This window comes from Ostrea edulis, chromosome 1 (assembly GCF_947568905.1).
Source record: "Ostrea edulis chromosome 1, xbOstEdul1.1, whole genome shotgun sequence".
NCBI classification, from domain to species: Eukaryota; Metazoa; Mollusca; class Bivalvia; order Ostreida; family Ostreidae; genus Ostrea; species Ostrea edulis.
The window spans coordinates 26,577,011-26,601,643 of record NC_079164.1 but is presented as its reverse complement, the minus strand read 5'-3'; the positions used below and the strand labels follow the sequence as shown (position 1 = coordinate 26,601,643).

Sequence of the window (24,633 nt, the reverse complement as noted above, 5' to 3'; positions counted from 1 at the left end):
ATATTGGAATAGGATAAGATAAAGATAAGACAAGTTTATTCCAATTTTGGGCCCAGAGGGCATAACAATAAGACAGTTTATAAAGAAGGTAATTCAAAAAAGAAAGAAAGTTTACAACGTTAACTACAAGTTACATAGACTGCAAACTGCATGTGGATGCAGAATGTTGGGGAAACAAGTACATACATACATGAATTGCTAATCATGTGTATACACAAGTAAATGGACAGTATCAGTATTATACCAACATATGAATAATAAACTATAATGATTTTTGCAGTTTTAAAGCATCACTTCTTTTTCTGAAAGTTTGCACTAAATATTCACTCAATTTGACAATTACTGGTTTGTCTTCATTAATCATCAACCAAGTACATTTGTCCTTATTTGTTAGATAGATAAAATTTTTGTTGAGCTTGAAAATACCATTAAAAAACATATGTTCCATTCCGGATTAGGTTATAAATGGAACAAAATGGCAGCTCCCAGAGGCACGAAATCTAGCCTGGTTACTGCGATTAACATTCAAATGCAGTCATCACAGTGAGAACTCGGTTATTACATCATTTAGTGACTAAGAGTACTTACTTAGATATTCATGGTCAACAGCATATAGCTGGTCATATCCCAAAGACCCGTGATTCTCATTTCTAAAAATTGAAAGTTTGTAGGAGCAATATCTACTTATACATGGCATGAGTAGGACTCAAACTCACAACCTCCTGGTTACAAAGTGAACACTCTACTACTGCACCTGTGCGCAGGGTTTGATTTCTGAACTTTAAGGTCGTACACGGATGACCTATACTTAATGAGTCATCAACTCGGTTTTTAGTTCTTAGTCTTGGTAGAGAGTCAGACAGAGGAAAAACTGAGAAGATAATATCCAGGAGTGGATGGGTTTGGAACTAAGCAACACCCTGAGGAGGGCAGAGGAATGGCGAATGCTGATTGTCAGATCGTGTGGTATGCCGTTGTGGCACAAACCAAAGAAAGACATTTTATTATTTGTATACCCAGGACTATGGGAAAATCTAATGCATTGCCTAGCTGGTAGCTCAGTAGGTAATTATTGTGTCGACTGCTGATTTGTACATGTAGTTTGTGCGTTCCAAGTCTAGCAGTGGTTATAAATTCATTTGATGGGTAGCAGGTTTTTATTTCCAGATGACTCTACTAAAACTGCATTCTTAAAAAAACCCAAAAACGAATGAGGTAAATTTGAAAGTTTTTCAGTCTTAAAATTATTATTGTATCTATCCTCCACTTTCCATCCTTATCAGATTTCTCCAGTGTTATTCCTCCGTAAAGTTTTGACCTCACCTCTAGAGCCCCAAGAGAACAGTAATCACGAAGTTCACAATATTGAATTCTACTCATTAAGATTTTGGTGACAAAAGATCAAGCAGTTTTCGGAAAAGAACTTAAAAATGTTCAAAAGTTCATGAGAGAGATGAAGACAGATTTTGTGATGTTGTCATGACAAAAGTAAGTTTAGTCTAGCAACACAGCAAACATTTAGAACGGAGTAACAGGTTTGCCTTGTTTGCAGTAAACATTTAGACGTGCAACTCCTGCAATTAAAAGATCCCACACAAAAATTAATAATCTGACAGAATTTGTTGGCTGGTGTTTACACAAGGAAATTAAAGTTATTGGGTGGAGGGCAAAACCTGAATAGGAATCAATATCACAAAAAGAAATGGCAATTATTTTCTGTTTATTCTGAATGCATCTGAAGAAGGTGATGCAATATATCAAATAGTACATAAATCTGAAAGACTGACAAAAGACTGAAAATCTAATACGTGTAACGGCATGGAGGCATAATGAGTACAAAGGTATTGTGCTTTCTAGAATACATACTACGATTAATATAGAAACAAAATGTATGAAATATCCCAGCATGAAATGTGTTACAGGTTGTGTAGCACCTCAACACAATAAAATAAATATCTAACAAATAATGACAGCTGTCGTATAAACACTGAACATAAAACTAATAACCATTCAATAACGACATATAAAGACGATGTACAGTCTGTACAAATATCTAACATTCAATGTTACTTAAAAAGAACAAGGATTATTTAAAAGGACATTGGATACCTATACAAAATTATAATAGAATTTTGTAAAACTATTTATAAACATTTTAATATTGCTAAAAACCCATATCTACCACAAAATTTTCTTGTGAAACAAACCACCTTTATTTTTGCAATATTCACAAATCTTGAAAATGCAACATTACCCCAAAATTGAAATCCTTTCAAAACATCTTTTCATTGGTGAATTGCGTGTAAATGATTTAAATTAATTGTTGTTTGATTAAATAATAGAAAATCCCCCATAAACACAGCAAAATCCTACTTCACTTGAAGAGTCCGAAATGTTGGATATCCTCTGATCTAAAGTTATCAAATCAACACAAGTATTCTCAAAATTATACAGATATAACAGCTACCAGGCTATCAAGCATAATATCAAAGTAAAATACAATGTGATGAATGGGTACTGTAAGCTTTCATCGTATCCTTTAAAAATTCTATAGTAATGGTGCCAGACATTAGCAATTTTGTCACAAAGAAAAATAATGCTGGTCTCCAATGTGTTACCTAAATGGCTTTTACATGACTATAACTTTTCACGTTATACATAAAGACTACATTGGTAAAATCATACAGAACAGATCAGGAATTTGAAAATGTGTTGTAATCAAGAACCTTAATTTTCTTGATAATATAAAAAATATATGACTTCAATTTCCTCCATTGAGCATTTAAATTGATAGGAGTGATGGCCATTACATCATCCAATTCCTTCCTGAAACTGTACGTGCAAATTTGAAATTCTTTTTTTTACAAAATGATGGTATATTGCCTAGGAGTGTTGGTACGGTATGACTAATATACAATGTTATAGTAACTACATGTATGCTATATCAGGTAAAATATGTGTACTATGTTACAGTACATCTAGTTACTCAAATTAGAGACAGAAAAAAACCCCTTAAAATAATGTAAATGAGGTAATATACACAGTCAAACCTCGTTACATCCAACTCACTTCAGCATATTGATACTGTAGTTCAAAATCGACTTCTCATGTCTATTGCTATATGCATCAATCTTACATGTGAGGTTCACTATAGCCAATAAAGAAATTATTTTCTCATGAAAAATTTTAAAAGTAAATTTAATGCCCCATGTTTATTCAATAAGGAAGGGTGTGTCAAGACAGGAATAACCCGTGTTTACGCCCCCCTCGTTGACACCCAAGAACTTGGTCCGCATCAGGTGTCCAACCTCCTCATTCTCCAAAACGTCATCTGCTGATCTAAAGGGTGAAATAAAAACCACTTATACAACATGAACTAGGAAGAATTGTTTTAGCACACTAAAACTGATGTCTCCCCTTCCATTTTCCATAGATTTTTATGCCCCTGAGATCGAAGATCGGGGGGCATATTGTTTTTGTCCTGTCTGTCATTCTGTAATTCTGTCTGAAACTTTAACCTTGCTAATAACTTTTGAACAGTAGGTGATAGAGCTTTGATATTTCACATGAGTATTCCTTGTGACAAGACCTTTCCGTGGGTACCAACATTTTTGACCCCGTGACCTTGACCTTGGAGTTGGACCTACTTTTTGAAAACTTTAACCTTGCTAATAACTTTTGAACAATAAGTGATAGAGCTTTGATATTTCACATGAGTATTCCTTGTCACAAGACCTTTCCGTGGATACCAACATTTTTGACCCCGTGACCTTGACCTTGGAGTTTGACCTACTTTTTGAAAACTTCAATCTTGCTAATAACTTCTGAACAATAAGTGATAGAGCTTTGATATTTCACATGAGTATTCCTTGTCACAAGACCTTTCCGTTGGTATTGAACCTTTTGACCTTGATATTTGACCTACTTTTAATTTTTTTTAACATTGGTCATAACTTCTAAATGGTAAATATTAGAGCTTTAATATTGTACATGAGCATTTCTTTTGACAAGATCTTTCTACTGGTACCAAGATATTTGCCCTTGTGACCTTGGCCATCTTCGGAATTGGCCAATATCGGGGGCATTTGTGTTTCACAAACACATCTTGTTTAAGATAATGTTTTAGGAATCCTCAGACTTTAAAGTGGACTAAGATTTATGGTACATGACATTCACCTATATGTATATGTGCTTCAACCAAGGAACAGTGTTGTGAACATATGATAGTAACTTGCCAACATACCAAATATCAAAGGCCTGTGTCAAAAGGCAAAAAATATTATAATCATGAGGACAAAAAAAAAAAAAGCTCCAAAAATTCTATTATTTGACATTTACATCTTTCAAAGGACTATTTTAGATATTTTTCATCAATATTTGGTGTCAAATAGGCTGTGACCATACAATATTAAATTGCTAAATATTTTCCATAAAACCCAACAATCTTGAAAATAAGCTGTGGCTTAAGTTTTGGTAAGAAAGTGGGGGCTTATTTTCAAAGCCATCTTAATTTCAAATTGCGGCTAATCATCAAAGCAGAACATCTAAAGTATGAAAGTGAATGGAAATAAAGTATTCTGTTAAATTTTATTTTACAAATATCAAATAAAAAAGATAAGATATAAATCTTTATTTTCAAGCAATGTTTACAAATAGAACAAAAAATAAAACATTTTCCATTCAAACAACTCCTTTTAAATTGCTTAAAGTAGGGCTTATTATGAAAACTGGCTTATATCTAAGTATTTTTCACTGCAAGAAATAAAAGGCTTATTCTCAAAACTGGCTAAACATTAAAAGTGTCTAATTTTCAAGGTTTTGGGGTATGTTGATGGAGTTACCCTTAGAGTGAGCACAGCTGATGTTTATGAGGAGATCCAGTCCCCAGGGAAGTGGGTTCCAACACATGCATACTATACATTCGCTAACTCGCTTCATGAAGTCGATTACTGGTATGAAGTGTCACAGTTCATACCCTTATGAATTTCTTATTTAGAACTTTTATCTAGTAAGAATTATTTCAGAATGTACATCTAAGAGGAAAAAATTTAAGGAAAAATATACACTAATTCAACCTTGATTACCTCTTTAAAGTCAAGGCCAAGGCGACATGACATATTCTTCTGAAACCTAATCTCACTCGATTTCCGAACAAGATGGAATGTCCAATACTTATTCTTTATCAGGGTACATATACTTTAAATTTCTTGTAAAAGAAATGTGTAAACTGTGTCTGCAGTGTCTGAAAAGCTTTGAAAAAATGTCATAAAGAAAGGGGATAAAGAAAGTTGTCTTCTTTCTTCTTTAAATGTACGAAAACTTGTTTAAAGTTGCCTTGAATTATAGTGTAAACGTATGCTTTATAGAAAACTTAGTGAAAGTGATTTGCTACATGCTACCCATAACTATAAATGAAGTGCAGGAAAAAGCAATTAAACAATATATCTAATCTACATTTGGCACAGAAATGAATGAATCATTTATGCAATTTAAATCGTTTTTAGCTAAAGTAAAAGTTTGCCCACAGAGTTACTATAAGACTGTATTTACCCCAGTATGACAGTTTGCCCACGGAGTTACTATAAGATTGTATTTACCCCAGTGAAAGTTTCCCCACGGAGTTACATGTACTATAAGACTGTATTTACCCCAGTGAAAGTTTCCCCATGGAGTTACATGTACTATAAGACTGTATTTACCCCAGTATGGTTCCATAGACTCCAATTTCACTGACCACTTCCCTCAGTACAGAACTCTCTCCGACCTTGATGAGATAATTTTTCTGGACCCACGGATAGATCTTCTCCATCAGTATATATCCTGCCCGGGCCTCATCATTCTTTAAGTCTGACAGCAGGGTCTTTATCTCATCATCATAGTGGTTATTTCCTACAAAGAGACATACCCTTTGTGAAAAGAGTGCATAATTTTGTACCAATATTTTCAGACATTGAAATGTTCCAAGAAAGGACTATGTATGATAATTATGGACTCTATTTGCCCTCCTAAACTGACATTTGTGCTTTTGTTTCAAAACTGTTATATCATGTGCCTGAATCCTGAAGCAACCTTGTTATTATTCTCAGTTTGATAAAACTGACGGGGAACCAGATTTATGTAGTAAAAAACAATATATTTTGCCACCTTTTCAGTATTTTTTGGCATGAAATTGCCATTTTTTTAAACACATTTTTTCTTCTGAAAACATCAAATACAGGCTTCAACACATTTCATATCTACATCATGAATTTAAATATTTTCAGAACCTACAGGATATTAAAGTTTCGTTTATTCAAAGTTAAATATTATACTTCCTAAAAGGAAAATGTTAACATTTTAACTGAATTGGAGCAAAAATGAGAAATTGTGTCACTTTTGATGCTATGTACTTAAAATGACTGTACACATCAAATAAGAATTACATGAAACTGGACATGATCTCCTTTATAAGATATAAAGAAGATTCAGTCCTTATTTAAGCTTTAAAGTTTTGAGTTTTACAGGGCTCAGAATGGCTGTTATCATACATATAATCCTAAAGATTCTTATCAATCATACAAAATCTTAAAGGAGCTCATCATACAAAGTCCTAAAGACTCTTATCATATAAAGTCCTAACGGATCTCATCATACAAAATCTTAAAGGAGCTCATCATACAAAGTCTTAAAGACTCTTATCATATAAAGTCCTAACGGATCTCATCATACAAAATCTTACAGGAGCTCATCATAAAAAGTCCTAAAGACTCTTATCATACAAAGTCCTAAGGGATCTCATCATACAAAATCTTACAGGAGCTCATCATAAAAAGTCCTAAAGACTCTTCTCATACAAAGTCCTAAAGACTCTTATCATACAAAGTCCTAAAGGATCTCATCATACAAAGTCCTAAAGGATCTTATCATACAAAGTCCTAAAGGATCTCATCATACAAAGTCCCAAAGACTTTTATCATATAAAGTTCTTTGGTGGATATCATTATATATCTTTCCTCCTGCAAATCATCATTATTTCACAATGATCATGTGAAGACCACATACATGTATATTCCATACATCGTCAGTAGTAGCCATTACTCGTTATACACAAGTTATTTCCCTTCTCAAGTTTGCTTTGGTTTCAAAGCGGCAAACTGCTCAGAAACATAGTTAAAAACTCTGTTAGAAAAATGAATTTCCAACTGTTAAAACTGAATGCAGACAATACACTGAACACAAATTCGTAAACTTCACAGTTTCCCACATCACTTGTGTGTGATGTCATAATTGTTTCAGGTCACAGTGTATCCTACATGACTGCTCAAAATTATGTAAGCTTTATCAACGCTATTTAGAAAAAGGCATTCGGTTAGAGATATTCGTTACATGATTTGTCCTTGACTTAGTATGGTTTATATATGGTCTGATAATTCCACAAGGGTGGAGACCACTTCTCTCACCCCGTGTGAAATTTACTGACCACACGCAAACCATATAAAGTTTACTACAAACTATGTTACAAATATTACACAGTGTGTAGTTCGACTAAAATGGAATATACGTGGTTAGTAAATATCCTATGCTAGCAAAAGTCATCTATTTACACAATTAAATGAACACATGTGAGACTGACTTTGTAGATTTGTAGAATGAACATTTCAAACCTCCGCCTTCCCGTTGTGGTTTCAACACATAGTCTCCAGGGTTGTTTATTGCCATTTCTGCATTTCTGTCTCCATCAGGATTCTTAGAAAAGAATTTCAAAAATAAAAATCAACAAAATTGGTGACAAAGTCATATCTTAATGCAGCATTTAAAAAAACACAGTCAATCAGATATAATTACTTGGTTCAGGCCTGCCTGCATCTATTTAAACAATGTGCATTTACCATTTTTATCTTCACATGAATAAGACAAAATTTATTTTTAAATATGTTCTTCCAATGCCAAAGAGGAAAATAAAAATCTGGAATCCGACCACAATTTAGATACTCTCATCTGTAAAACACTTTACAAAGTGTGGGTCATCCTGACATTAAATTACGTAAACATTTAAAATCTATCAAATGGCAAGTGGGATATTTACTTCTAAATATTTCATCACAATGAAGTCGATATCTGTACAGATATGAAAAGGCAGAAAGATAATTCTGCCATGAGATATTGGGGGAGTTTTTTTCCAATGCTTGCTCTGTGTAGGAACTGTTTAAAAGTTGTGAGTTTAAGAATAAAAAACTTTGTCCTCATTTATTTTTTAAAAGATAAAAACACTCTCCCTTATCTATAATTGACAACATTGGCACGAGAACCATGTAATTAATTTTGGAGGTTTAATGTCGGTTCACTTGTCTAAAGTTTGGTGACATGGAATTCATAATTATCCTTATACATACTGTTGAGGCAGACATATTCTCTTCTCTTACCAGATCCAGACTGTACTGTCCTGCAAACACTGTTCGAATCTTGTTAGCCTCCTTCTCATCACTGAGGAATTTTTCCACAGCCCCATGTCTTGCCAGTTCCTGCTGGATCTTTTTAGTCCCTGCCAACTGGTATTGAATTGTGGGACATTTGATGGCCTTTGACCTTTCTATGGTAAGTCTTGCATCCCATTCCTAAAAATATTATCAGGTCAAAGCTTCATGAGTGAGCACACACGATACAAAAAATGCAAGAAAAAATATCAAACCTATACTACAGTACAACATGCTTCTAACGAACACACTCACAACAAATTCACACTTTATATTGCAAAGTGATATTCATTCCCCATCAGAGAAAAATAACAAAAATTTTCTTGGATATAACAAATTTTAGTTATCATAATGATCTGTTTTTCACTGGCCCTCAAGGTTTGCTATAACCATATTCTACTGTATATTTACACAGGACAATTTCCCTCAAGTCTTTGATAAATGCTTACGTCTGACCTGGATTAAATTATATGAAGTTACCGTTTGGTATTGATATTGATTCAAGGACACTTGAGTAACCTGATCTGGATTAAATGATAGATATCTTTTGTCTGGAATATGCTTTTGATCAAATGTCACTGAGTTACCTGATGTAGATTAAATGACCCTGAGTTACCTTTTGGCAGGGATTATGATCTGGATTCAAGGACATTTGAGTAATGTAGATTCGTTATTTTACGTGTGTACTTGATATCGTGAATTGACTCGTATACGTCAAATCGCGAGAACTTAAATTTCCAAATGCTCTGTTGATCAAGAGTCTTTACATGTATTTTAGAATATAAAAATAAAAGCTAGTAATTTTTAATACACAAGTGATGCTTCTCCTGAAATTACATGATAATAAATTCCTCGCATATATTTTGGAATTTACAGTAACCTGATCTGGATTTAATGACAATTACCATTCAACAGGGACAATGTTCTGACTTAAATACACAATTTACCTGATTTGCATTAAATGACAGTTACCACTCGGCTGGGATAATGATTTAGACTAAAGAACATTTGAGTTACTTGTGTGGATGAAATGACAATAACCTTTTGGCAGGGACAATAATTTGGATTTTAAAACACTTGCGTTACCTTGTGTGGATTAAATGATAGTTACCTTTTGACTGGGATAATGGTCTGGGGAGTATCCTTCTCTGTAGTAGACAACAGCTATTTCTGCATTGTTACTAACAAGAAAAACATGAAAATATTGAACAAACTTTTATTATCGTATACGAAAAATATCCAGCAAAATTCTCGAGAACCCCTTTCCAGTGGATAGGTTTACCGGGTACAGGTACATGTTGGCTTACTCAAGAATATTAGTCCATCATATTATATTACTTATTCCTGTTGGCAATTTACATAATAATGATTTACATACATACATGTTACAGCGAACACACTACTGGAATTCATTTACCTACAAGAACAGATTTTAACAACACAGTTGAACTTCAGTATCTCGAACTCCGACATCTTGATATAACTTGATATATCTTGATATAATGTCTGCCGGGGTAATAATGTACATTGATTATTGTAAAGTGCTTTGAGCAGCATACGCTGGATAAGGCGCTATATAAAACCAATCATTATTATTATTATCTTGAATACCATGGATATGTCAAAGTGATTTGGAAGTCCCAACCACTTATTCTTTACGAGTTTTACCCGAGGCTCAATATCTCGAATCCTCGGATATCTCAAAGTTTTTTCTCGGTCCCATTGAGTTCGAGATAATGAGGTTTGGCTGTATTTTGTACCTGTTGGTAACAGGGATACTTACACAAAGAGTTTTTTATCAGGAGACAAGGACATATTACTGGATAATGACGATAAATTACAATACACCACATCTATTGACAGATCTATATCCGAGATTTTCTTTTCCATCCATATGTGGTCCATGCGGTTCCGTTCTGGCACACTGGAGACAAACAGAATGGCCGCACTGCAAAATGGAACTCATTTGTTTATGGTTGAGATTAAAATCAGTGAAAGATTTAGTCATGGGAATTCACAAATACAAAATATAAATCTTAGAGAGAAAACTGGATGCAAAAAAACCCCACCCCAAACCACAGTATTAAAATTCATACACCCTACTCCCCCCAAATCCAAGCTAGCTGCAGTTTTGAGCAAAGTGGTTGCACAATATCATATATTATTTGTATGATTGATATTTCATTTGCACATTACTTGAGACAATTAACAAACTTCTGATTTCCATTGACAATAAAAACCAATACTTTTTGTTTCCATAGTGTTGCCAGGCTTTAACCATTCCCCGACAGAGACCAAGAGCTGGATCATTTCCAGGTAACTAAAAATATATTTGTAGTAAATGTGAATAGGTAGTCATTGCATGCTTATGAAAAATTCTTACTATCGAAGTGATAGATAAGAAGAGAAAAAATTCTATATTCTGTTTGTCTATCAGTCATATTTTTGTACTGTAATTTTCGGTAATAAGGTAAATTTTTCCCCACTAGCTTGTTAGCCTTGCTTATTATACCAAACTGACCTATCTAAGGCCTTGTTTTAAAAAAAATTGCATCTGAAAATGATAAAAAAGTTGCTTTTTAAAACCATCCAAATGGTTCATAAGGAAGCAGATAATTAAGGGGAAAGAAAGATAACTCTGACATCTAACACATTTTTAGAAACAAGCGGGCTCCTGATCTCAGACTGGTACATTTTATAATTTCAGATATTTTACATGCATAAATGAGATAATTAATTATCAATATATTGCATACAAACTGTTTAAAACAAATAAAACACAACAAACTATATATTTACTTTCAAACAACATTACTGGACTTGCTGAAAATGGTCCATACGTCAAAATTAACCAACATGGCGGATGATATACAGTAAACAATCTGAATGCACAATGTATAAAGTTGGATTGGCAAAGTGGTCATTTCATTTACCATATCTTCATAATAAATGGCCTTTATCGATGATTTCCGTAACATCTTTCAGATTTAAACAGGTACATGTATAACTTGCACTTGTAAGGATACCCATGAACTATTGCCCTCTTAACAGAACTAGAGTCTTTGCCCTATCTGCTGAATTGATCAATCTAAGAACTTTTCTCAGAAAATGGCTAACTCCACATGGACCCTATTTCAGAAAATTATAGTACCTTTCATGCGTATATTTACCTGATTTTTTGTGTACTTTACTTTAGACTTGGCTATTGTGTATCTACAAAAAAGAAAGTTGAAAGTCAACAGTGATCAATATAACAATGAAAACATAATATATACATGTACATAAATGTCAGCCAATACCTGTATCCAAGTCTTTCACAAGTTCTACAGCTTCTGCAGATCTAGTGATATCTTAGTGATAGTCTCTCACTGTGTCTACAACTTCTGTAGTTCTAGTGATATTTTAGTGATAGTTATTTACAGCTTGTGTAGTTCTAATGATATATTAGTGATAATCTTTTACAGATTCTGTAGTTCTAGAAATATTTTAGTGATAATCTTTTACAGCATCTGTAGTTGTAGTGATATTTAAGTGATAGTCTTTTACAGCTTCTGCAGTTCTAGTGATATTTTAGTGATAGTCTCATATTCTGTTTTCTTTAGCAACATTTTAGTGATAGTCTTTTACAGCTTCTGTAGTTTTAGTGATATTTTAGTGATAGTTTCATATTCTGTTTTCTTTAGCAACATTTTAGTGATAGTCTTTTACAGTTTCTGTAGTTTTAGTGATAATCTTTTACAGCTTCTGTATCTAGTGATTACCTAGTGATAGCCTCTTCCTTTTTGCTACAGTTTCTGTAGTCCTAGTGTTCAATACTTTTCCCCAGGTCAGTACCCCCTTGCTTGTAAGAGGCGACTAAATGGGGCGGTCCTTTGGATGAGACCGCATAAACCGAGGTCCTGTGTCACAGCAGGTGTGGCACGATGCTCAATGGCCATAAGCGCTGAGCATAAGCCTAAATTTTGCAGCCCTTCACTGGCAGTGTCTCCATATGAGTGAAATATTCTTGAGGGAGACGTTAAACAATATTCAATATTCGATCACTCCATGTTTTGATATGAAATTTCTGCTCCTTCCCTTAACTATTAATTCAGCTTTAAATGTGAGAGTCAAGAATCTTACTAACAATAATAACCCTCCCAACATCACTATCATATTTCAGAAACATTGATTACATAGTTTCCCCCAACTTTGACGAATTGAAAATATTCCCAGCCTTGACCTGAATTTTAGCTGTAGAATTATACCTGTGTACATCTGACAGTGCACCCACTAATCCAGCAAAGCTTGATGCTATGGTGTTAAACTCAATCTGCTTCAGCTGAGCGTTTTCCCCAATCTGTGACAGTGAACAGTCCTCATTCCTCTCTACCTTCTTAGTATCCATCATGAAGTCATTTCTGAACAAGCCTAAAGACACTGGCTGAAAATAACCATACCATAGTTTAAGAAAAACCTCTGAGTCCATCCTTTCTCACTCTCTTGCATCATGTAGACTACTTGTATTATGTACTAAAAACTATACAAAAAACTGATTTTACTTAATCCCTATTGGGAAACAAAATGAATATCAAAGAAATTTTAAAATGATAAAATCAAGCACTATTGATTAAGTATGACTTACATAAGAGAGTTAGGTCATATTATATTTACTCAAGAATTCACTGGTGTTTTTTGTTCTTTTATTTGGGGGGGGGTATATAGGAGACAATACCTCAACATGTGAAAATCACAATTACTAGTATCACACGCTCAGTCAGTGTATCATCCTCCGTCATATACTCCAAAAATATATTGGACATTTTTTTATTCACAAACTGTCCATTAAACGGATAGTGTCTATCGTTTTACATCAAAAAGCACTTCACAATATTTTGCAAAACCTCGAAAAAATTACTCTGTACAGTAATAATAATTATGAGTTATCTAAAACTGCTGCGCTTTGAAATCAAAATAAGGTTTGAATTTAAACTCATATAATGTTATGAAGAAAATATCGATGCTTAACCTTTGTTAATGTGTTGGCTGTAGTGTCCCATGAATGTCATGAGGGGCAGATAACTCTTGCCATTACACTGAAGAGTATACTGTAATTCTCAGTACAATGTATATAGAGGATATTCTGCACTGTATTACAATCAATACATTAAATGATTTGTGACAGGGAAAAATCATTATAGAAACACTGGTACATCATAATTAAGCCAACCTCAGGAAGAAAAAACAAATCTGTGGCCCCTAGCTGGTAAGTCGTGTGTTATATGTAGCTGTACTGGAAAGTCACTGATTTTGAAGGGGCAGTCTCTTTACATTAAAAGAAATATTTATTTGTTTTCAACCAAAGCATGTGTGGAAAAGGTACCAAATCAGTGTACTTGGGGATATCCGATATGCTTATTTATGAACAGGAATAATTGAAAAATATGTTTCTACAATAATTTTTTCACTAGCTGACAAAAATAATTCTTTTTTTAATATGCATGCAGAGATCCTAAGAATAAGGATGAGAATTTCTCCCTCGTTGTATGAGAGTATTCTTGAACAGGTGTATCGTCGACTGACCAGTTTCAGTGACCTTAGTGATAAACCGCGATTTTCTCATTAATAACTTGGATTAAATAAATAAATAATACACCTACCTTTAAAGTAATTAAATTCCTTTACTTTCATCCAAAAATACCAACTCCATTGGTACGTTAATTGAATATATTTTCGTAATAAAAAACATGTCACTTTGTGTTCCTAAAACGGTGACGTCACCTATTTCAGTGACCATTGTTAATACAGGTTTGTCAAAAGTTTGTAACTGTTAAAACGAATATACAGGAGGAATGTGCAACTAAACGTCAATGAATAAAATAACATAATGTAGAATTCTAGACTTTTGGTATACTTTATATCAATTTGAAGGTTTGCTTGAAAAAGTAATAATTAAATGGGCTTATTTTTTGGGTGCTCGTGTTGATTTTTAGCATACTCTCCTTCTAGTAGTTCATTTTCGAAAAAAAAATGAAGACATACTCTATATTTGTTTGCAAACACTATGGCGAAATTGATGATGCAATCTACACCCGGAAACGACAACATGCATACATAAACAAAAGGTCACCAATTCTGGTCAGTCACCGAAATAGGGCAGTCGACGATAATTGTGTATAATGTTAATGCTTACCATATGGTATTTTCACTAGCAGGTTTTATTGATGTTTACAGTAACCATGGTAACTTACCTGTTTAAATCCCTCTTCTCTTACAGTGTTGTATATGTTCCACAATCGTCTTGTGAAGTCGTCTACTTTGATAACACTGAAAAAATTAGAAATACAAGAGAACTATTTACTCATCAGAATGTTGGACCTTGTGAGTCTTGCTGCTAGGAAATCACAACATCCTAAATGATTTAAACTTGCATGATAATATCTCCTTTCATTGTATACTTAAGTAAAGGATAAGTAATTACAATCACATTACATGTAATTTTCCAAGACCACATTATCAAACTTTGAGTCTAGTGAATCAGTATGCTGCAGCATTACAAAGAAAGTCAAACTTGTTCTAGACGACTGGAATGTCAATCTCATTTTACCCAGACTCTCCCTCTCCTGATGTTGTGTAGGATACACAGAGAGAGAGAGAGAGAGAGAGAAAGGGGGGAGAGAGAGGGAGAGGAGAGAGAGAGAGAGAGAGAGAGAGAGAGAGAGAGAGGAAAGCTAGACTAATTGGAGGTCATGGCAGCCATGTTGAGATTTTCAGATGAACAGTAACTCTATAAGTCAAACTGTAATAACACCTCTTTGGGAGTATAACATTTACATTATGTTTGCTAACCAATTTATGCTATACTGAATCCACAAGATGCAATTAATACAAGTGAAAAAAATAGAAAATTTGTTTTGGAAACAGAGTGGTTGAGGGTAGCATGCGAATAAAGAAGAGCACGAATTATACAGCTGGGGAAACATTCATGACAGAAATGCAAAATATGACAAAAATGGAATGACAGTTATGTAAGATACAACCATAATAAATATAGCATTCCCATACTCTGTAGACTACAGACATCTGCCCTGATAACTACCGGTATATAATCATAGGTGCAGGATAAACAGATTTTATACTGATACAAAATCAAGCACTGTAAATCACAAAATCAAGACCTTATGAAAATGCTACTTCTTCACAAATCAAGACCCCATAATATTTTTTTCACAAATCAAGACCCCCCAACAAAGATATGCTAATCTAATTCTTCACAAATGAAAACAATTCCTCTTCAAAAAGGGGTGTGGTTTTGCAGTATGATGTATCTAATATTCCACATACTAATTGAAAGCTGAATATATTTCACAAGAATTGTTTACTTCTGTAATGCCTGTTCCAAAAAATGATGATCATGAGAAACTCTATGCATCAGAAGGTTGAAGGACTTTTGGATACCCTTGGCTTTTTCCATTAAACTCTGAGGTACAACAGATGGAAACAAAGCAAAAGGAGAATGATTGACCACCACAGAAGACCCTGGGTTTTCTTTTGTCCTCATTAATGCACCTGAAATAGAGCATGGATATGTTTTAAAATAACTCACACCATTGCTTACACAAAGTTAAAAACTTCATTAACAATATCACAAAATATGTGATTACACAATTATTGACATTTCTGAGGTTAATAATTATTGACATTTCTGAGGTCAATAATTATTGACCTTATATGATATAATATTAGATACATCATACTGCAAAACCACACCCCTTTTTGAAGAGGAATTAATTTCATTTGTGAAGAATTAGATTAGCATATCTTAGGTCAATAATACTCTCTTTATTGCTTAAGACATACATCTTACCACATCAGTTACAATATGTATACATAAATACATATCGACAAAAAAAGGAGAATAACTGTTAAACAAGGTTTTCTTGCAACTAAAAGTGCAAGACATCGATATTTCCCTAAATTACAAAGTTCATATACATTATGAACACTAATAATGATTGTACAAATTTGAAAACAGATGGTTTTTGCCAATAATACTTTTTGATAAATTTATGATGACATTCCTCGTAATGAGGGCAAATCAATATAAAGTAGTATTCATCCTCTATGTCTTTTTTGCAAAATTTACATACTCTATTTTCTCTAAGTATATTGTTAGGGCGGCCTGTTTCAATTTCAAGATTGTGAGAAGATAGTCTGACTCGACATATGTGCTTTTTATACATATGATATTAGGTATAGGTTTACAAAAGTAATACTATAAAGAAAATGATCAATAACATGTTTGTAAATAATAGACTTTCAAGAACAAATAATTTGTTCAACTAAACTTTGAACAAATATATCGGTCAACCTCTGTTTTATAATATAAGGAAAGAAAAATTTAGAAGTTGCATTATTTTTCTGAGGTCAATATGATGCTTTAGCTACCTGAGAAGCAAAATATTCACTTTGTCCTCCAGGGTAAGTGAATATTGTACTTATCAAATTAAGTAATAAACGTACACTTGTGCTTGCATAATCTGACTTTTCCCCATAGCATCCAGTTTAACTTTCCTTACATTATGCGTAGACCTCAGGGTCCATGCAAAATAATGGACAAATAAAAAAAAAGTGAAAGTAAAAAGAATTCAAGTACAATATAGCATTTGATATACTAGCAGTCAATTATATCACCTCAAAATTGACGATCAAACTTTTAATCATACAGCAAAGAAACAAGAGGCCCACAGGCCTAAACAGTCACCTGAGTATCATAGCCCAGAGAGTCTCATATTTGAATATATGCCTTAATATGAATTCTTTAGTGCACATGTTTAACATGATCTTTCAAAATACATGCATACAAATCCTATTCAATTACAGAAGAAGGAAAAATAGAAGTCTGAAGCATATAAATCATTTTTAACATTCCCTAATTTAAAAAAAAAACCAACATTTTCTTTATGTGGCCAGATTGGCCCTGTCCAAGGGCTTGAACCCCTGACCTAGAAACCATAAATTGCACAATTCCTCAATAGAGAGCTTCATGCATGGACATCATAATCATGCATTTAGTTTTTATCAAATACATGTATATAGGGGAATAAAGAAGAATATCTTCTAAGATTTAATAAATTTTGACTATATGGCCATATTGGCCCTACCCAAGGGCTTCATGCCTTGAACCCTTATATAGCTGACCCAGGACCCATATGAATTTCACAATTTAGGTAGAGGTGAGCTTCAAGGCACATCTTAACCATGCATTTAGTTTTTCTCCCACATGTGTGCGAGTAGAGAAGATTTCTGAAAATATGGTCGTAGTAAAAGCATGTTTGACCCTACTCCGAAATATCTGACATTTTCCTGGCTTTTTATGATTTTGATATCTAACGTGCCAGGAAAACGTCAGAACCGGCACCTTTATGTCAACTGAAAATTTCGCCGGCTCCAGCTGGAGGCAGCATTCTCAGGCCGATTTTAAATACTTGTAAGCCAAATTCAATGTTAAACTCACTGCTAATCAATTTGACCCCACCAATGAGGCCCTTATGGTGGTAAGGTCATAAAGTTCACAATTTAAATTTCTCCTATTTTAGAGAAATGGTATTTTTTTAAATATTGGCCTTGTATTTTTCAAGAACTTTAGAGGACGTTAAAAATGTAAAATTGTTAACGTATGACAGACGTCGGACGACGATCAACGGCAGTAGATCACCCGAGTTATTATATACCCAGAAGTAATCCGAGATTCCTCTGACTCTTACCCCCGCTTTTATATTTGACATGTGCGGGGGAGAGTCAGAGCGGACTCCATATTGAAAAGTGGGAATTCAGCGACACCAGCTGGTGTCGCTGCTTTACCTACCTCTTACAACTTTATTTCGCGGACCCATCTTCCAAGACGCGAGGATTCAGTTATCGGAAGATTATTCTACAAATACATCATGATTAATACGATGCTATCGCCGTTTAAACGATGGAATTTTGTGTTTACATGTGCTGACGTCATGCGCAAAGAAATCAAATGGCGAGGTGGCGACCTAATTCAAGTGATGCTCCATTTGTCGGTGTTAGGGCCGTTTAAACAGCGATAGCATCGTATTAATCATGATCTATTTATAGATTTATCTTCCGTAAACTGAATATTCTCACGTCTTGGAAGATAGATCCGCGAAATAAAGTTGTAAGAGGTAGGTAAAGCAGCGACACCAGCTGGTGTCGCTGAATTCCCACTTTTCAATATGGAGTCCGCTCTGACTCTCCCCCGCACATGTCAAATATAAAAGCGGGGGTAAGAGTCAGAGGAATCTCGGATTAACCCAGAAGATGTTGAAGTCCGTCCACCTTACCGTCAATAAGTGCTCTGTCTATCGCACTTTCAATCAGACTCTGCAGCTTCTTTTCCTCAATTTTTGTACCCTCCAGAACAGTGGCCATAGTGAAACGTTCTTTTACACCGACTAGAAAAACAATAATAAATATAAAATAGAACAGTTAAGAAATAGAACATCGTGCTTACAATAATTTACAAATGTACATGGCAGCTGTAAAGATCTTCATGTTAGAGTTACGATAGTGTACAGACCTTTGAATTTGTGTTGTGGCCAAGATTTCTTAAATTTGTTCAATTCACCCGTACAAGACACAAGAGGACCCTATCACAATTGAATGCGTACGACAGTGAAAGTGAAAGTAAAAAAAGAAAGTAAAAAAAGTTAACTTGTTCCAGAAACGAGTAGCACCGGCGAATTGGAGAAAAAGCCTGTTTACTACAAAGGTTTGTGAGTTTATGGTATGGATCCTTGTCCAAATATTTTATACAATTTTATAGAGACTAAAACTTAGAAATATTAAAAGTATGCGATCACGTGAATGGAGACAGGTATCCCCGACAGACAGACAGACAGACCCTGACGGACGTAGGGCATGGTAACTTTCAATTGAAATTGTTGACACAAAAGGCTTATAATTAAGATATTGTGTGTGTTTTATCTGAATTGTTATACAAGTGTAAAACTGTAGAATTTAACTTTATTGTGTTGGAATGGGTTAAACTCCGATATTTTTATCGTATGCAACTCAAAATGAAACTGAAAGTAGACTTGAAGTTTTTTTTAAAAAAGTTTGTCACTTTACCTTCGTTAGATTATTATCTCAGTTTTTTTTTAATGTTGCATCAAGTATGATATCTAATTAAAAGAATATGCTTGGTTTTTCAAAATTTGCGGGATCAATGTTCACAGTCGAATTTCCTCAAAAATACCTCGAGATAAATAAATTAAGTACGCCTAGGGTTCGCAATCTTTTCTAATATCTATTTCAAAATGTTTGAAAAAAACACTGTCTCGGATAATCTGATTACATGTATTCTTTTGATTATTTTTTAATCGTTTTACTTTTCAGAATGTGATTTTGGGAAGATTCGGATGAACAAGAGGCAGATAATGTTGCACAAAACACCATTCCCTCACGCATACCAACAGTGGGTATTCACAACGGCAGAATTTATCCTTAGGCCTGCATTGTGGAGCCTTAGTGAGATTTTGTCAGTCTTCATTCCGACGACCAGAGAGCAGGCTAATACGGCGAAGCATTACGCTAAAAACCTTCCACTTGTACCCCTCTATGTTAGCATCTTCACCTGCTTCATGGTCCCCGCTTTGGTAGCTTTTGTGTTGCGGTGTATCCTACATTTGTTCAGGAATTCTTACATACTCTCCGTAAACGAGTATAATGGGTATGCCAATAATGCGGCTTTGCAGAAAAGGTCATTTAATGTCTCGACTTTGAATATTTGCTTGATGCCCGAGTTTCTGTCTCGGTTTAATAATCTGTCGCATACATCGCAAAGAGCACAACAAGTGGGGCAAAGAATAGTTGCAGATCAAATTCATACACAGAGTGCAGGTTCTTCTAATGTGACAAAACAGATTGGTGATATTCAGACAAACTTTCCGGAAACAGATTTTCTGTGTATACAAGAAGCTTGGGATAGAGACCACAGCAAGAGACTCATCCAGAATCTTCATAAAGTTTATCCCTGGATACTGTATGATGTCGGAGATGCTAGTCTATTTAACAATTATTTTATTTTCAATAGTGGACTAATGTTTGTTAGCAAATTTGAAATCATCCATGCATGCTTTAAAACTTACAGTCATTCCTGCAAACAGTGCTTATTTTCTGGGAAGGGACTTCTGATGGTCAAGGTACTTTAACTTATTAAGTAAATGACAGTTTAGTTTGTCAAATTATTCTAACCAATCAGTTCACACTTAATTGGTAAATATTTCGCGATCATAAATGATGAGGTAGGTATATCCCTGGTCCATTTTTAATATTAAAGTTGTAACATTTGCTGAGCATTAATTTACATGTACATTGTATACCCGTATTGTGTATTCAATATCGATATCTGACTGTGATTTTTTGTCTTCATGGTTGTGTGTCCTTCATCGAAAACTTTAAAGAACGTTTAACGTTTTCAACTTCTTTGAAATTATTGAAGCAAATTATGCTAAATTTTGTGTAAAGCATCTTTGGGTATAGGAGAATAAAAATTGTGATTTTCAGGGTGCCTCTTCTATACTTGTGGGTCTTGGAGATGGGGCCACATAACCTGAAGAGAAATGTTATATGTAAAACTCTCTTTCTCTACTTTTATAATGAATATGGAGACAGACCTCAATCAAAAATATGAAATTCATGGTCCCTGGGCCACAAGTTCAGACCCCAAGTTTGGGGCTAAGTATTGGTATGTCTTGTAGTTAAAAATTCAAAACTCATTAAAAATCCTCGGCACTACTCCTGAACATCAATAGTAGACAAACTGAGTGCATGTATATATATAATTGTGAAATTTATGACCCCGAGGACTTGGGGCAGTGACCTAATAAATATTACAAAAAATATCTACTTTGAAAAGAACGAGATTTATGGTAAGAAATTACATGTATTGTGTGAAGGCTCCATGTGTTGTTGGATAGTGTTTCAGTTTGGAGTATGGTTAATTTACAGGTATTACTTGAGAAGTCTAATGGGGAGAATAGGGTTGGCTACATCTACAACACACACTTACAAGCTTACCAAGGTAGTATCAAACACACATTCTTTTCTTTTATTATTTGGAGTGGAAAATACTTTTTACATGACTCATATTTTACAGGTAATATAGAATTCAATTGATATATATATATCAATCACCATAGTGAAGGTTTTCTCATTTGTACTACATGTAAATATTTTAAAAAAAGATTTATTTTCTCAATTTGTATATTTTGTAGAAATGTATGTCAGTGTTAAATCATTGATACATTTGATCTTGTTGTAGGTGAGACACCTATTATACAGAAACAGCTGGATGAAGTGCTTCTGTGGACACAGGAATTCCGGGCGATAACCAGTGCTCCAGGTGATATTGTGAACTTTGACATCCTGTGTGGGGACTTCAACTTTGATAACATGTCCCCAGGTAAATCTGACTGTCATGCATTGTCGTGTAGTTTCGTTTGTTACAGCAAGAAGTAGCTATTGTGGCATGAAGCATTCCAGGATCTTTGGCATCACATTTGATATGTATTTTGTAAGACACTTGGTACACATTTGCTACAATCAAGGAGAGCGAAAGGTGTTAATGACTTCTGTCAAAGGAAAAATGAGATGTACAATAAAACAAGGTTATAGCGAACCTTCAGGGTGGGCGAAAAACAGTTCATTATATACATTGTATAAACCAAACTTCGATATATCCAATACAATTTTCGTTATTTTCCTCTCGTACGGTAATAGATATCGCCTCATAATACCTGTAAGTTGGATTTCGTTATAAGCATGTTTGTTATAAGCCTATTGTACTGTATAGTGTGACAGCAGCTTATTGTAAGCTAGATTAACATTTCAGACGTGTGTTTCAGGTGACAGATGTCTGTCAGATCACAGATTGTTTTCTGTGTACATAGATCCGGCTCGCAAATCTACAGGCCGGGACCAGGACTGGACAGTTGGTAGGTAATCAGTTTGTGCATCGGTAAATCAGGTGGTCAAGATAAATATCGAGGAATTCCTTGATTTTGTCTTTTGTTTGAGTTCCTTGTAATATAGTAATGAAATTCAGTTGCAATTTAATTGGTATTCATGGAAACAATTTAAATAGTATAAATTTGGATGCTATTGAGCTGCTCCATATGACGGTAGGCGATCGTATTATAATTCAAATTTTCAATCATGCAGGCACTATGAAGGATATTGATTTGCTTTACATTAGTGTGGATGAATTGATATATTGTGGTCAAAATATCAAATTTTATAGGCATAAAATATTATGAATATGTAAAAAATATGTGAAAAAGAAAAATTGTTTCAATAATGCACAGTATCACAGTGGCGGATCCAGAGGAGAGGGTTATGGGTGCTGCAACCCTCATCTTTCAAATAGTCAATGTTGGCAACTGTGACAGACCATAACAACATTGCCCCAAACCAGATTATACACGTGTAGGGAGTGAAATACAATGTAAAACTTTAAATTCATTGTGCATATATAATCATCAATGTTAAAGATTGGTCAACTTTTAGAAATTCTATGGTTATCCCATATCCACAAATTCATAACTATGATGAATTCTTTTAAAATGTCACTAAGTAACCCAATTAAACAAGAAAACCAGTTTAAATGAAATTTGATCTCTATCAACCATACTAATTTATGGACAACCCCCTTTTTTGATGAAATAGGAACTGAAATGAGACAGTCTTGCTTTTGGGAGGATGCGATTTCATCCCCAGAAAAACTGAAGTGTGCTCTAGAAAACCCAGCCATGAGACGAAGGTACATTTTGGACGCTGACGTGAAAGTGGCCACACTCTCCAGTCTTGTGTATAATGCTCATCCTAAAACAGGGGAAATTGATATGGAAAGTGATGGAAAACGGAGAATAGACTATGTTCTATTTAACAAGGATGTAGACATTGTGAGTAATCCTGGTTTAGGGCCACCTTTTGTTCGGAAGATATTAACACAAACTTCTTCCTCTGTGTGATTTGCAGCATCACAGACATTACTGGCGTTTCATGAATTTTTAGGGTTAAATTTTGATTAGAACAGCCAGTTATCTCGTGTAGATGACGTCTTACAATAAACAGCTGATGTGTTTTTTATTTTGTAGATGATCAGTCAGTATAGTTTTGTGACGAGACTTGCTGAACTAACAGACCACATTCCAGTCACGGCAACATTCAACACTTTATGACAATTGAACAACAGCCCAACTATTTCTAAAGTCACATGCACTCGTTAATTTCTTAGTAAGCATATCATTTTTCTCAACTATATGGATCCAGATTACATTTATTCATTGTCACTGTATTATCCTACTGAGCAAAATGTCAAAGGTCAACAATTGCAGTAACAGGTTATATGATACAAATTTCTTCAGTATTGTCAAAGTGACATTGTAGCTACATGTATGTACATGTGTACCTCAATGAGATACCAGTGTCAAATACAGTTTTAAAAGAGTAAGAATTTAACAAGCAGCAATACTGTACACCCCCACCCCCCCCCCCCCCCTCTCCCATGGGTTAACATTCTGATTTTGGGGAATTGTTTGGCAGAATGTTCACAATCATAAATAGCTAGACTATAGTACTTGTCTAGAATGAATCATGCTCCAGATTCATCTCTTATGTGCGAAAAATTGAAATTGTGTTTTTGGACTTCTATTAACAGAGATTACATTAATTTTTTTTTTATCTCTGTTCCATGGAAAAGTAAGAAAAAAATTGTATTATTGTTTTGTTTTGATATGATGTACACATGGTTGATGTTGAGAATTCATTGAGGAGAAGTTTTACTAATGCCTGAATTCATACATATCTTAGATTGTTTGATAAAAATTATCTGTGATATTAAATTGTTAATTTACAAGAAATTTAGAAATGGTGTTATTTGTTATGTAGAAATTGCAGTAAACAAGGATGAAGAAAATCGTGTTATGAGATACAATTTTTTTTTTCTATCCTTTTCACTTCAGTCGGAGCATAATTACGGTCAATACAAGACTTCGCCACTCAGCTCTGTTTTTTGCTTTTGCCTCTGCTTCTCCCCAAGTTAAGTTAAGACTCTTTAGCTCATTTTTTTTTAATGAGATACAATGTAGTTAATATATTTCACAAAATTTACATAGAAAAACAAACTAGG

At 34.2% G+C, this 24,633-nt stretch overlaps 2 protein-coding genes across 8 annotated transcripts; one reads left to right on the top strand and one right to left on the bottom strand.

Annotated features, from left to right (window-relative positions):
• Positions 1 to 1,703: 1,703 nt before the first annotated feature.
• On the bottom strand, positions 1,704 to 19,052 carry LOC125663833 (glutathione synthetase-like). The gene is made up of 13 exons (XM_048896232.2): positions 19,021 to 19,052; positions 18,785 to 18,895; positions 15,815 to 16,001; positions 14,684 to 14,759; positions 12,701 to 12,876; positions 11,624 to 11,666; positions 10,700 to 10,773; positions 10,237 to 10,401; positions 9,565 to 9,634; positions 8,403 to 8,594; positions 7,644 to 7,725; positions 5,700 to 5,889; positions 1,704 to 3,339 (listed from the first exon to the last, which is right to left on the bottom strand). Exons 2-13 carry the CDS (start codon positions 18,870 to 18,872, stop codon positions 3,213 to 3,215), a joined length of 1,470 nt encoding a protein of 489 aa, XP_048752189.2. The 5' UTR covers positions 18,873 to 18,895; positions 19,021 to 19,052; the 3' UTR covers positions 1,704 to 3,212.
• Positions 19,053 to 19,081: 29 nt separating this feature from the next.
• Positions 19,082 to 24,372, top strand: LOC125663834 (sphingomyelin phosphodiesterase 3-like). Of its 7 annotated transcripts, none has more exons than XM_048896233.2 (7): positions 19,082 to 19,212; positions 19,839 to 20,644; positions 21,453 to 21,525; positions 21,766 to 21,906; positions 22,349 to 22,438; positions 23,169 to 23,404; positions 23,600 to 24,372. In XM_048896233.2, exons 2-7 carry the CDS (start codon positions 19,862 to 19,864, stop codon positions 23,681 to 23,683), a joined length of 1,407 nt encoding a protein of 468 aa, XP_048752190.2. In that variant the 5' UTR covers positions 19,082 to 19,212; positions 19,839 to 19,861; the 3' UTR covers positions 23,684 to 24,372. The 7 variants fall into 7 exon arrangements, 5 of the variants coding, with proteins under 5 accessions (XP_048752190.2, XP_048752191.2, XP_048752193.2 ...); XM_048896234.2 differs by lacking the exon at positions 19,082 to 19,212 and adding an exon at positions 19,319 to 19,364; XM_048896236.2 differs by lacking the exon at positions 19,082 to 19,212 and adding an exon at positions 19,370 to 19,414.
• Positions 24,373 to 24,633: the final 261 nt, after the last annotated feature.